Source organism: Chionomys nivalis, chromosome 19 (genome assembly GCF_950005125.1).
Source record: "Chionomys nivalis chromosome 19, mChiNiv1.1, whole genome shotgun sequence".
Lineage (NCBI taxonomy): Eukaryota > Metazoa > Chordata > Mammalia > Rodentia > Cricetidae > Chionomys > Chionomys nivalis.
In genome coordinates, this window is record NC_080104.1 from 29,339,389 (window position 1) to 29,352,783 (window position 13,395).

A 13,395-nucleotide genomic window follows, 5' to 3' on the forward strand; every position below is an offset into this window, starting at 1 on the left:
CTTGCTAATTGGTAATGTAGGAGAGAAAACATATCCTTAGGAATTAGCAAATAGTTCTCCAAGTTCACAAACCTCTACAGAATCTTACAGAAATGTGTTGTGTATTTTAATGTAGCATAAATTAAGCTAAACTGACTACCGTGCATCTATTAAATGTGAAAGTGTTTTATTTATGCAGTTTTTATAAAAGTCTTCTAAGATGAAGATAGTAACATTTCAAGAGGTTCACAAATGAGATAATTACATGATTGGAGTGTCTATAATAGTAATGTCAGCTAATAGCATCCACTCTCCTTTGTTAGGAAAAAAAAATCCCTGTTAAAATTGGCAGTGGTATGAAGAGGCCACAAATTAGCCCTCCTTAGCTTGCACGGGTTCCAGAGTAGAGCCATGGAATGGAAGGGAAAAAGTCTTTTCCTGCCTCTATGCAAATTTCATCAAACTGTTTTTGAGAAACTAAAAGCCAGTGCATGGTATTTGGGAAGCTCAGTCTCTCAAGGATGTGCTTTCGTGTTTGGTCATCATGTGTAGTTCAGAGTCCTGTGTGGCACATGCTAGATCATGGCTCTCATCTGGTCCTCATCCGGTCCTGCGCAAACCAGCACACAGCTGCCTGGCAGCTGGAGCGTTGAGTCCGTAAGGGAGCTCTACTGAGTGCTCATGACACGGGAAATGGCCTTTGCTCTACTGACAGGATGAAAGCGGGCTTTGAGGGCGGGCCGTAACTTAGGTTCCTTCTCTTTATAGGCACTTTATAACCAGTATTTACAGTTTAAAGAAAAAGAAATCCCACCAAAGGAGACAGAGAAATCAAAAATTAAGCGACTATATAAGTTATTAGAGGTAAGTAAGCCAAGAATATCCCTTGGTACTTTCAAGCATAATTTCTGAATTGTTTTCATGCCTTTGCTGCACATTAATTATGTTGTTTCCTTAAGATTTGGATAGAGTTTGGACGGATCAAACTCCTTCAAGGTTATCACCCAAATGACATTGAAAAGGAGTGGGGCAAGCTCATCATTGCCATGCTTGAGCGGGAGAAGGCGCTCCGACCAGAGGTGGAGAGGTAGGGAAGCTGGCCCAGTGCGGTGTCTGCTGAGAGGCTCTCTTCATTCTGATTCTCCTAGAACGCGACTTTCACTTGGTTTTGTTGGTTGGTTTTGTTTTGTTGGTTGCTTTGTCTGTTCTTTTCCTGCTGTGTTCATGTCTGCCTGGGTACTTGTGTGTACTTGCAGGTGGAGGTCAGAGTTCAACCCTGGCCTTTTCTCAGGAACTGTCTGCCATGGTTTATGAGACCGGAGACTGGAACTGAGGCTCACACAGATTGTATTTTCCAGTTACTTGTTTATGTGACCTTGGCTAAGTCCCTTAGTGTCTTTGTTCCTCCATTTCCTTATCTAGTAACGGTAGCAAGAACTCTTAGAGAATTAATTAGTAACTACATACAGGACCTGGTAGGTTGGATTCCTGTATGGAGTCTTGTCTAAAAGCACCCAGAAGTCTTTCTTAAAATAATCTTAAGTCACCAAGGCCCAAGTGTGGAAGTTCATAAGTTAGAGATTAGCTGTTTTGTCTATTATTAAAGTTTTTCATATGGTCTCCTTCTCTAAGGCCATGGACATACTTTCATTTAAAAGCCAATGGAGGCTGAGCGTATAGCTCAGTTAATGGAGTACTTGCCTCCCTCGCATTCACAAAGCCCTGTCTTCCATCCCTAGCACCACATAAAGCTAGGTGCAGTGGCACATGCCTGTAATGCTAGCATTTGGGAAGTGGAGGCAGAGGAATTGGAGCCTCCAGATCATTCTCCCTTTGCTATGTTGTGGGTAGGAGGCCAGCCTGTGCTACCTGAGACCCTGTCTCAAGGAGCAACAACAGAAACAGTCAGCGAAGGTCTCTGGGTTCCCTTCTGTGTGTGCGCAGTCCATGAAAATCGCACTGCCTGCTTATTGTTCTGCTGCTCTGACTGTGTCCCACTGCTCAAGAAGGAACCACCCACCCCCTGGGTTGCATGCTCGGCCATGTCCTATGACTTTATTTCCTTGTGGTCATTATCCTCCAGCCTGCTATCGTGTGTGAGACTTGTGCTCTGTGCCCCTCCTTCCAGCCGGGGGCACGTGTGGTCAGGCATTGCTCTGGCTGCAGTCTCTTCGGAGCTCACCTGGGCTGTGTTCCGTCTGCCTCTATTCACAGGGTTTTGTGTAGTTTGTTCTTTTGGCAGGGAATCCATTTCACGTCCTTATTTTTCTTAGTCTTAATCCTTCTCCGACTTCAGCCTCCCTGTTCCTCCCATCCAGTGCCCCAGGCTGGATAACATGCCCTTTTTTATGACTAATAATTTATGAGTATTTTTCAAAAATGCCTACCTTGTTTATAACTTCATATTTATTCATGTTTCTTTCAAGCCACCTGTTTCTAAGATAGTAGCTCTAATAATATGGAGACAAGCTGTCGTTTTGTGTCCCTTAACAGTGCTTTTGCACAGTGCCAGGCACATGACAGAGACACCCAGTGTAGTTGTGTTATGCTCTCCCATACTGACTTCAGTGCTGACATGGAATAATATGTTTAAGATGCAAAGACAAGTTCCTCTTGTCAGCTCTTTCTTACTAGTTTCAGTCTTGTTAAAGCATAAAGTTACCATGTCTATGTAAACAGAACATAAGAATCAAAATGAGCTTTAAATGCATGGGCTCTTAACAATGATTAAAATGAAGTGTTAAAGGAACCATTTGAATTAAAGATAGAGAGAAAAGATAGAGAATTTTAGTCACTACATCAGTACCTGAATTTTAATGTGTGCTATAATCCACTTTGTGCTGCTGCAACAGAATGCTGCAGACTGAATCACATAAAAGAAGTTTATTGTTGAGGGTTGTGGTATGGTACAAGTCTGCTATAGCCCGGCACTTGGGAAGCTGAAACAGGAACATGAAAAGCCTGGACTGTATAAAAGATTGTCCTGTGCTTAAGACAAGAAAAAGAGAAGAGGAAGCTGATGACTGAGAAATGCTGACACTGGCACCCGATGAGGGCTCTCCCTGGTCGGTGGCAGAAAGACCACGAGGAGGAGAGTGGAACAGCATGGTGGCTAGGGGACCAGACAGGCACAGGAGAGAGCAGATGTTCATTGAAGCAGCAGAGCCTTCTACCCACTGGTGCAGGAACCAAGTCACTCCCTTGATCGTGGCTTTAATTTACTCATGAGGGTTGAGCCTTTATGATCTCATGGCTCTTAAGTACTTCACACAGATACACTCGACCCCAACAGCATGGTGCTGGAAGAAAGCTCGAGATTCAGGAGCCAGTCTGCTCTGGACTAGGTGTATTACTTCCCCTTGGAAGCTATGTGATTTTAGAGGTGTTCTTAAATCTCTAGGCCTGTTTCCTCACTGTAACAGGGTATAACAACACCTACCACATTTGGTGGTTATGAATACGAGATGAGGTTATGTGTGTAAAATATTTAATTTCCTGACACATAGAAACTGTATGGAAAGTGTAAAGTACAGCTATTCCTGTTGTAAATTGTTCTGTTTTACCTGGTCATTGCTTTTGGAAAATTAAAATGTTTTAACTCGGAGCAGAGAGACATCACTGTGGCTTTGTAGGATTGGAGGTAGGGAAGTGTCTGGGAACTTAGTTGGTTAAAAGCCTTCATTTTTCTTGACACAAGTTTTTGGTCCTGGCTGCATATTACAAATTATAGTAGCTGTGTGGCTTGGAGTGTGTAGAAGACAAACAGGAAAGAATTGATGTTCTTGGGCCCTCTGCTAGTCTGTGTGAAGGAGAAGCAAGTCCAGACACATTTGCTGTTAGTGAGTCAGTATTCTACTTGGATTCTTTGTCTTTTCAAATATGAGCTGTGGTAGTTAGAAGTAACATTACTGAGAGAGTTCATCATACAAAGAAAAGTAATTGGATGTTTTTCTAGTTAATTTAACATGATGGACAAATGACATGATGGTCAAATGGAAATCGATTTTGTTTGTCATTAAATTTGCTTGCTTGTGTGTACTTGATTGTTTCAGCATTTTGCCTTGTGTTATCCAGCACATAGCATCTCTTCCCTGAAGTCCGGCTGTGATGCAATCTTTGTGTCCTCTTAGCTTGTGGTTAGTATGGACAGAATTACCTTCACTGGTGGTCATTCCTGGGTTCCTGGGTACTGGAGTTGTTTTTTAGGTGGTTGCAACTGGTTGACTCTTAGTGAAAATATTTGGCATATCTTTTCCAGTGACGCCCAGTCATCCTGCTCTGTCTGTGCTTGCAGTGCTTTAATGCAGACTACAAAAGGCAAACCTCAGCAAGCAAATGAATGGCTTCAGGCATGATTCTTCTGAATAGCTATCAGCGTAATATTTGCAGTGTATTGCATATTCATGCTGAGGCATATTTAAGGATCCATTAAAGCTGTATCACTCCACCAAGGCCACTTTCCGCCAGGTAGAACTGGAGCCTCCTCCACTCCTACTTTCATGGTCCTAGGACATCATTTCAGGACTGAAAATGCACAGCAGTAGCTACAGTTATCGTAGCAGTGACTCTGTGTTTACTAACACTACGAGCACTCGGACTAGTCTAGATTCGAATGACAATCTTCTGTCTGTCCATTGTGGCCCCACATTGATCAACTCCTGCATTAGCTTCGGCAATGAGTCCTTTGACGGACACAGGTATGGAGTCAGTGGTGCGAGGCTGTCTTTGCTTCCTGGGCAGGGTCGGTTTTCACGACTGCTGAGCTCTTTGTCTTCAAAAGGAAAAAGAAATTTCTTTTTTCCTTTTGTCTCTTTTAGGTTGGATATGCTGCAACAGATTGCTGCCCGTGTTCAGAGGGATAGTGTCATCTGTGAAGACAAACTGATCCTAGCCCGAAATGCTCTCCAGTCTGTAAGTTGGTTTCTGGAGCCAGGGCTTGCTGTAGAGGGGTGTTGTGTGCTGGGTAAAGTGGAACCTTTCGTATTATATGACAGATTCCTGATACTCACTCCCTGCAGAAGCTTGGAAAGATTATGGTCAATATTTTCTCTCTTGGGAGGCAGTGAGTGAAAGAAAAACATATATTCGAACCAAAAGAAATAAAGACCAAATAGGCTTCTCTTCTAATATTTTGGACTTTAAAGCTAGTTTTAACCTTTGTTTTATGAAATTAATGCTGAGTTCTTTTAAATACAGGATTCCAAAAGATTAGAATCAGGGGTGCAGTTTCAGAATGAAGCAGAAATTGCCGGGTACATACTGGAATGTGAGAACCTTTTACGCCAGCATGTGATTGATGTGCAGATTCTGATCGATGGGAAATATTACCAGGCCGATCAGCTGGTGCAGAGGTAGGAGTGGGCTTTATACCTTTCCAATAACTGCTTCAGAAGAGCACGATGGGACTGTAGAATATGAAATTCAGTTTTATGTGAGTTCTAATATTTTGATAAAATAAGTAGGATCAATATTTGCAGTAAATGTAAATTTGCTATCATAGTAAATACCAGAGTCATTAAAATGAGTATTTTAAATGTTTATATTTATTTCCAAGTATATAACACATTAATGTAGGTCTGGATGTGACCCACAGAGTGAATATTTAACTAAGCATACTTAAGGCCCTGGGTTTGATCCTCAGGCCACCAAATAATAACAACTTGCAACATTAGAAAAGGGAAAAGTTCCCATCTTTCAGTTAGTTTTGTGTTTATTATGAAAATGGTTGTGACCAAATATTTGAAAAATATATGTGTATAAAATGGCAAAGCTGTGGAAGCTGGCAAGGTGACTCAGCTGTTAAAAGCACTGGCTGCTCTTCCAGAGGACCTGGGTTCAATTCCCAGCACCGACATGGTGGCTCACAAGTGTCTATAACTCCAGTTCCAGGTTACCTGGCACCCTCACACAGGCATACGCATGGGCGAAACGCCAGTGCACATTAAAAGAGGGGAAAAGCTGTGCGCGGTGACACGCACATGGGCTCTGAGCTCAGACACAAGTAGGCAGTCTTGTAAGAGCCAGATAGCAAGACCCTATCTCGAGAAGGAAAAAGTAAACAGCAAATGCACAACATTTCTGAGAAGTTCATGGGGGCAGAGAGACTAGAATTTGGCCAGCTGTAGTCTTTCTTTCTCTATGTACATAAGAAAGTGACCTTTGTAAATCGTGTTTGAGCCACTAATTTCACTTTTAGGAATCAGGAATTATTCTCTATGTGGGTAATAAGCAGATATAATTAGAAAACTTTATGTTCAAGCCAGAAATATTTTATAAGAAATCTTATTCTCCTTAATATCAAATAATAAAAGCACCACCATATGGTACTAATTATGTTTCTTATAAGTGATGGTAATAAAGACTAATAATGTGGAGAGTTTTTAAAGTATGATATTCAGTGAAAACAAAACGTGAGGCAACATTTTACCTCATGGCTTCAGTGATGTTTTTAAAACAAAATGGGTACTTCTTGAGTAGTCTAGGTTTTCAGACAACAGTTGAAAGCAGCACTTTTGAAGGCCTTCTTGCTCCCCACCCCTGCTGTTAGTGACTCGCTGTTGTGGCGCGTGACTGATAGCCTTGCAAGGCCAGTATTGGTACGTGAGCTAAGGCCAGCAGTGTACATTAGCCTTTCGATCACACCTTTTCCCTCTCTGTGTTCCTGCAGGGTTGCAAAGCTGCGTGATGAAATTATGGCCTTAAGGAATGAATGCTCCTCCGTGTACAGCAAAGGACGCATGCTGACCACAGAACAGACAAAGCTCATGATATCAGGAATCAGCCAAAGTCTAAACTCAGGATTTGCACAGACCTTACACCCGAGTCTGAACTCAGGGCTAACCCAGAGTCTCACACCTTCGTTGACCTCTTCTAGTGTGACTTCCGGCTTGTCGTCGGGGATGACTTCCCGTCTGACTCCATCGATAACTCCAGCTTATACACCTGGTTTCCCTTCAGTAATGGCTCCAAATTTCAGTTTAGGAGTAGAGCCAAGCTCATCACAGACTCTGAAGCTAATGCAGATCCGAAAGCCCCTTCTAAAGTCAGCGTTGCTGGATCAGAACTTGACAGAAGAGGAAGTCAATATGAAATTTGTTCAAGATCTCTTGAACTGGGTTGATGAGATGCAGGTAATGTTTATGTTTACCCCGGTTCCCCAGTTTTACTCTGAACACAACTTCTCCATTTTTTTTAAACTGGTATTTTGCTCTTTAAGGTGCAGCTGGACCGCACTGAATGGGGCTCAGATTTGCCAAGTGTTGAAAGCCATTTAGAAAACCATAAAAACGTTCACCGAGCCATTGAAGAATTTGAAGCAAGCCTTAAAGAAGCTAAAATTAGCGAGGTATGTGAATTCTTAAAAATATTTTGTAGCTGTTTATTATTATTTTTTTACATAAAGACCTTATAACTCAGTGATTGACATACTAAGTATTAGTCAGAACTTGAGATCCTTAACCTCTGTGTCTTTCCCCCATTGTTTTAGATTCAGATGACAGCGCCTCTAAAGCTGACTTACACAGACAAATTGCACAGATTAGAGAGTCAATATGCAAAACTCTTGGTGAGTCTTTTTCATTTGTTTGCTTTAAACTCTCGATTTCCATCCCGCCTGTTTACTGACAATCTGTTTCTTACATTGCGTTTTCTTAAAAAGAATACATCTAGAAATCAGGAGCGGCACCTTGATACGCTGCATAATTTTGTGACACGGGCAACTAATGAACTGATCTGGTTGAATGAGAAGGAGGAGGAAGAAGTCGCTTACGACTGGAGTGAGAGGAACACCAACGTTGATCGGAAGAAAGGGTACCATGCGGTGAGTGAGCTGCGCACTCCAGTGCCAAAGCTAGACCTGGAGCTGGCCGCATCTTCTGATACACTCCTTAATGCTTCCTCACTAGGAGCTAATGAGAGAACTCGAGCAGAAGGAGGAAAACATAAAAGCCGTTCAGGAGATTGCAGAGCAGCTGCTTCTAGAAAACCACCCAGCCCGGTTGACTATAGAGGTAAGAAAGTGAGAGGTCTAGGCTGAGTGCGGATGGATCTGCCAACTTAAACCTCTTTCGCTAAACTACTAAGTGTTTACTCCGGTCTGGCTCAGAGATAACTTTCTCAGTGAACCGTAGTGCTTCTTCTCTTTGTCCTCTCTTGGGATAAAGGTAGCAGCTTTCGTGAAGCCGCTTTTGAGTAAATTCACCTGATGGGGATGGAGGGTGTCGTGTGGTGGAGCTTGTCCATACTGTGTATGACAAACAAAAGTGTAGCTTAGCTTGAGGGAGCAAATAATAGTGTAGGTTCCTAGATTCCCAGGCAGGAAAGCCTGTCTGAACTCAGCTCGGAGGCCCTGGGGTCATTCCCATAGGAAGAACAGGCTGAACATGCAGTGGACACGGAGCTCCCTCTCCTGGGAGGCAGGGATTTGTACCTTCAATAAAAACGAGTTTCATAATTCATGAGGAACTAGGTGTGCTTTCTAAAGTATTTCCTTCATGAAAGATATACTCTGTATTAAATAATAAGCATTCAAATAGATGAGTGTTTAAATTCTTATTATTATAATATTACTAAACCTGGTAATTGCATTGATATGAAAGTATATGTTCCTTTTCTATCCTCCCTACGTTTTCTTCAGCAAAACACAGAAGAAAACTACAGTGTAGCTCAGTAATACAAACAATCCATTAACAGGGGACACTGGGATACCGTGGAGAAAAAACACACTCAGTATTCTAAAAATCAGGCAGCACTAGTGAGTATGGAGTGAAGACAAGGGTGCATTTTATAAATAGAGGGAATAACTTGCATTTATTTTAAATTAAATTTTTCATATAGTCATAATTTTTCCTTATTCTAAGAAAAAAATCAAGGAATTAGAAATTTGGGGAAATTCATCTGGACTAATTTAAAATTATATACAAATTTTAAGACTGATTGCATAAGGAAGAACTCTCAAGTAAGAAAATTTACTACCCCAGTTTTCATGTTCAGCCCATTAGAATTTTTTTCCATCTCTTTGGATAGTAGAGTGTTTTGTCATTTGAAGCCATCAACGCTGATCTGGGCATGATGGCTCATGCCTGTAATTCCAGCCTATAATGAGAAGCTGAGGCAGGGGGATTGGCACAAACTTGAGGATAGCCAGGGCTGTATACTGGCATCCTGTCTCAGTGCGTGTCTTCTCTCTAAGGCGTACCGAGCAGCCATGCAGACGCAGTGGAGCTGGGTCCTGCAGCTCTGCCAGTGTGTGGAGCAGCACATCAAGGACAACACCGCCTATTTCGAGGTATGTGAGTGGAGTTGCAGCTGCATCGACGCCCTGAGCCTGCACAGACGAATGCGCTGCCTGTGGGGCTGAGGTGTGGAACACACGGGAGGGGGGGGGCAATACTTTCTTACAGGTTGTCGGTGCTGGTGTGAGGTCTGAGAGGGGAAAGTTTAGCTGTAAGAAGAGTTCCTGTGGCTGGAAGATGGCTTAACTGGCACATTGTTTGCCGTGAGTTCCACCCCCAGAAACCACACTTCAAAAGAAAAAAGTGAGCTGCCCAGTGCTCGCTAGGGCTCGCTGCCAGCCAGTCTTGCCAAATGAGAGCGCTCCAGGTTCAGTGAGAGACCCTGTCTCAAAAAACAGGGTGGGGAAAAGTGAGGAAAGCATCCAGTTGCTGACCTCTGATTTATATACACACACACAATCACACACACAATGCATCTTTTATAAGGCCTTTAAATGGTGTAAATAATTCTACAAATTTTTCTCATATTAAGGGAAGTTATTATAGAGTCAACCAAATAAAGATTTCAGTTTATTCTTTAGAAATTTTCATACATTCTTTGAAATTTCACCCCTACGTAAAAGATTGGTTGAGCCCTAAAGTAAAACAGACTTCCAGTCAAAATAATATAGATCCAAAGCACAGTATACATGTATAGTTTGGATAATTAATATTCATCTGTAGCCATCTAAGTGCAAAGGGTTTTTTTAGTTTTAAAAAGGACGATGCTGTTAAGTTTTTTTGTGATTTGGTTCTGCTCTCCCCTGTCAGAGGCACACAGAGGGCCCGAGTACCCAGATTTAACAGCTCTGTCTTCCTGGCGTTCAGTGTAGCTCAGCTGTCGAATTTTCTTTCCTTAGTTTTTCAATGAAGCCAAAGAAGCTACTGATTACCTAAGGAATCTGAAGGATGCCATCCAGCGCAAGTACAGCTGTGACAGATCGAGCGCCATTCACAAACTGGAGGACCTCATTCAGGAATCCATGGTACTGACGTGGAAACTGTGGATTAGTGGTTCATCAGATGTCTGCGTGTATAGATTTGTATTTCATCGGCTCAACCAGGCCTTTAGTGTGTTTAGTTTTTGTAGTGTACTTTATATGATGTTGTTTAAACTGCTCTAGCAGTAGTCTGTGTGGTCAGTCATTCCACAAGGAGATCCTTGGGAAACACCTTCTGTGTCTGCCCAGTTTTCAGTTCCGGAGATACAACCATGAACAACAGAGGCAGGACCTGTTCTCCCTTGTGGTCCTAGATACCATAGGGTAGCTGCACAGTAGTACGCTAAATAAAAAAACGCATAGAGAGGGTTACATAGCAATAATGCCACACGGGGGGGGAGGGGAACAAAGTGAGAAAGGAGGGAGTCAAGACAGGGTGATGAGATGCAGAAAGTGTAGCCCAGTGGTCAGGGCATACTTTGGTGATGAAGTTTCATTTGTGTAAATCCCTGTGGAATGGAGAGTTTGAATCACTAATCTGAAAACCCCGCTGTGTTTCTAGGAAGAAAAAGAAGAGCTTCTGCAGTACCGAAGCTCAGTGGCCGGCCTGATGGGGAGAGCCAAGACAATAGTGCAGCTGAAGCCACGGAATCCTGACAATCCACTCAAAACTTCCATTCCCATCACCGCTATCTGCGACTACAGACAGATTGAGGTACCTGTCATTCTTAAAGCAGACCAGATTCTGTGACGAATCCGTGCATTTTACAAAGGAGGTCATAATGCTTCCTAGTCATAAGGCTTTTCTCTGCCTCATAGAAATGTAATTCTTAGCAAGATTGTGTATACATGAGTCAGTGGTGACCTCGGTTTTTCCTCTTCCATTTAAAACCAGATAACCATTTATAAAGACGATGAATGTGTTCTGGCAAACAATTCTCATCGAGCTAAGTGGAAGGTCATTAGTCCCACTGGGAATGAGGCTATGGTCCCATCTGTGTGTTTTACTGTTCCTCCACCAAACAAAGAAGCAGTTGACTTTGCAAACAGGTTAGTATGGTTTGGGGCTTGCTGAAGGTTAAAGAAGCAATCAGTGCTTTGTCAGGGACCCACAGGACTGGAAGTTCTGTAGAGCGAGTACTTAGGGGGCGTTTTACAAACAAAGATTGTAACATGTTTTCAGAAGGGGCAAAAAGGCTTAAAAGTCTATATTTTCCTGCATATGTTACAGAATTGAGCAACAGTATCAGAGTGTCCTTGCTCTTTGGCATGAATCTCACATAAACATGAAGAGTGTAGTCTCCTGGCATTATCTGGTCAATGAAATCGACAGAATTCGAGCTAGTAACGTGGCTTCGGTGAGTATAAATGTGCACATTAATCCAATGTTTCCAAAAATGAGGGGTGCCTTGTCATTTGCAGGGCCATGCTTGCATTTGTTCTGGAAAAGCATGGAGCCCCATGGAGGCTGACATTACGCAGTCAGTGAGTTCTTGGGAGGACCTGTTGGGGGTGAGGCACGCTCTCCAGGTGAAGGAAATCCGGAGCGCATGCTCTGCTCAGTGCTTACTGAGGGTGAGAAATTAGAAATAACCAGGCAGTGGTGGCGCATGACTTTAATCCCAGCACTCAGGAAGGCAGAGGCAAGTGGATCTCTGAGTTCACGGCCAGCCTGGTCTACAGAGCAAGTTCCAGGATAACTAGGGAGATACCCTGTCTTGAAAAAAAACAAGAAAGGAGGTGGAAGAATAAGAAATAATAATTAAAACTAGATGCTTGGACAGACAGAGTGGGTTTATTTTAATTTTATTTATTGAATTTTGTCAATGTTTTTATTTGTCTTCCTTTAATAAACACTATTGTAAAGAATTTGCAAATGAAAAGCAATCATACCCCCAAGTTAACAGACCTAAAGTCTGTACATCTGGATGACTAGACTAGCCATTCTGAAGCTGTGGAGCTTCACGTTCGACTTTACCATCAAACATCTTCTGTATTCACTTATCCATCACAAAACCTGAAAGTCCGTGAGAGAGCTGAGACAAAAACCAAGTAGCTTTATCCCATCTTTCCTGACTTCAGTCCTTTGCCCACACTCAGTCTCATTCACCCAGGTACTTACCCTTTCTACTCGACTGTCTACATGGCCTACTGTACACACACGCACGTTTGTTTTCTTATCTATGTATGTATTAGAGGTGATGCTTCACACATGAGGGAGATCCTGTGCTTTTTATCTCCCTGAGATTGTGTGGCTTCCCTTAATATTATATGTTTTTCCATTTTCTACAGTGTTTTATTCCATTCTATATGTGTGCCAAATTTCATTATCCATTAATCTATTGGAGGAAATCTAGGTTGGTTCCGTTTCCCTACTATAGGGTATAAGCCTAAAATAAATAGAATATTAACTTCAGATGTTTCCTCTAACTGTGACTAACTGAAGTATATACCGTGGTATCAACTGTGATCTGAACCATTCAGATACAGCTCTTGGCTTTACGTCTTAATCAAAGGATCTTTGTTCTTTCAGATAAAGACAATGTTGCCTGGTGAACACCAGCAGGTTCTGAGTAATCTCCAGTCTCGTTTGGAAGATTTCCTGGAGGACAGCCAGGAATCCCAAATATTTTCAGGCTCAGATGTCACTCAACTAGAAAAGGAGGTGAATGTATGTAGGAAGTATTATCAAGAGCTTCTCAAGTCTGCAGAAAGAGGTAAAGTGTGGGGTCTGTTTACTTGCCCTGCAGGGGTTTGCTCCAGGCTTTTTTTCTGCTCTCGTTGGAAATCTCAGGTTATTGCATCACGTGGCTGGGATATGTAAGCAAGATTAATGAACACTATAGAAATGCATGTGTGCAGGGCATAACGTAAGAGCAGGCATATGTGCAGCCCTGAATCCAGGCCCAGCTCCACCAATAACAAACAAAACTTTTGAGGTAGGAAGATTCTAGAAGAGATCATTAATTCAAGATGCCAGCCAAGCAGTGGGACCGATGACACGTTTTTTACCTCATCTGCATTTTAACATTTGTCCTGCCTTGCAGGGCAACACTCAGGATGAAGGTCCTTAAGGCGCATAAAAGATTTGATTTTCCTCTGTTCAGTTTTACACAGGAGTTAAAGCAGAATGCTTTATTTAGTTAACATTTATTCGATATAGATCTTAGTCTTAACTCTTCATACTATTTAAAAACAAATGA

General features: G+C 42.3%; 1 protein-coding gene across 15 annotated transcripts in view; it reads left to right on the top strand.

Moving 5' to 3' along the window:
* Positions 1 to 13,395, top strand: part of Dst (dystonin) — a 392,323-nt gene that overhangs the window by 235,905 nt on the left and 143,023 nt on the right. For 14 of the 15 annotated variants that reach the window (XM_057751244.1, XM_057751246.1, XM_057751245.1 and 11 more), the window contains 15 exons: positions 748 to 843; positions 939 to 1,066; positions 4,797 to 4,890; positions 5,176 to 5,330; positions 6,647 to 7,109; positions 7,196 to 7,324; positions 7,466 to 7,543; positions 7,637 to 7,798; positions 7,884 to 7,988; positions 9,170 to 9,265; positions 10,112 to 10,237; positions 10,755 to 10,907; positions 11,088 to 11,242; positions 11,424 to 11,550; positions 12,726 to 12,909. In XM_057751244.1, the coding sequence (XP_057607227.1) occupies positions 748 to 843; positions 939 to 1,066; positions 4,797 to 4,890; positions 5,176 to 5,330; positions 6,647 to 7,109; positions 7,196 to 7,324; positions 7,466 to 7,543; positions 7,637 to 7,798; positions 7,884 to 7,988; positions 9,170 to 9,265; positions 10,112 to 10,237; positions 10,755 to 10,907; positions 11,088 to 11,242; positions 11,424 to 11,550; positions 12,726 to 12,909 (2,251 nt within the window). Of the gene's footprint in view, positions 1 to 747; positions 844 to 938; positions 1,067 to 4,509; positions 4,677 to 4,796; positions 4,891 to 5,175; positions 5,331 to 6,646; positions 7,110 to 7,195; positions 7,325 to 7,465; positions 7,544 to 7,636; positions 7,799 to 7,883; positions 7,989 to 9,169; positions 9,266 to 10,111; positions 10,238 to 10,754; positions 10,908 to 11,087; positions 11,243 to 11,423; positions 11,551 to 12,725; positions 12,910 to 13,395 lie in introns of those variants that run through there. The other variant, XM_057751258.1, reaches the window with a different exon arrangement.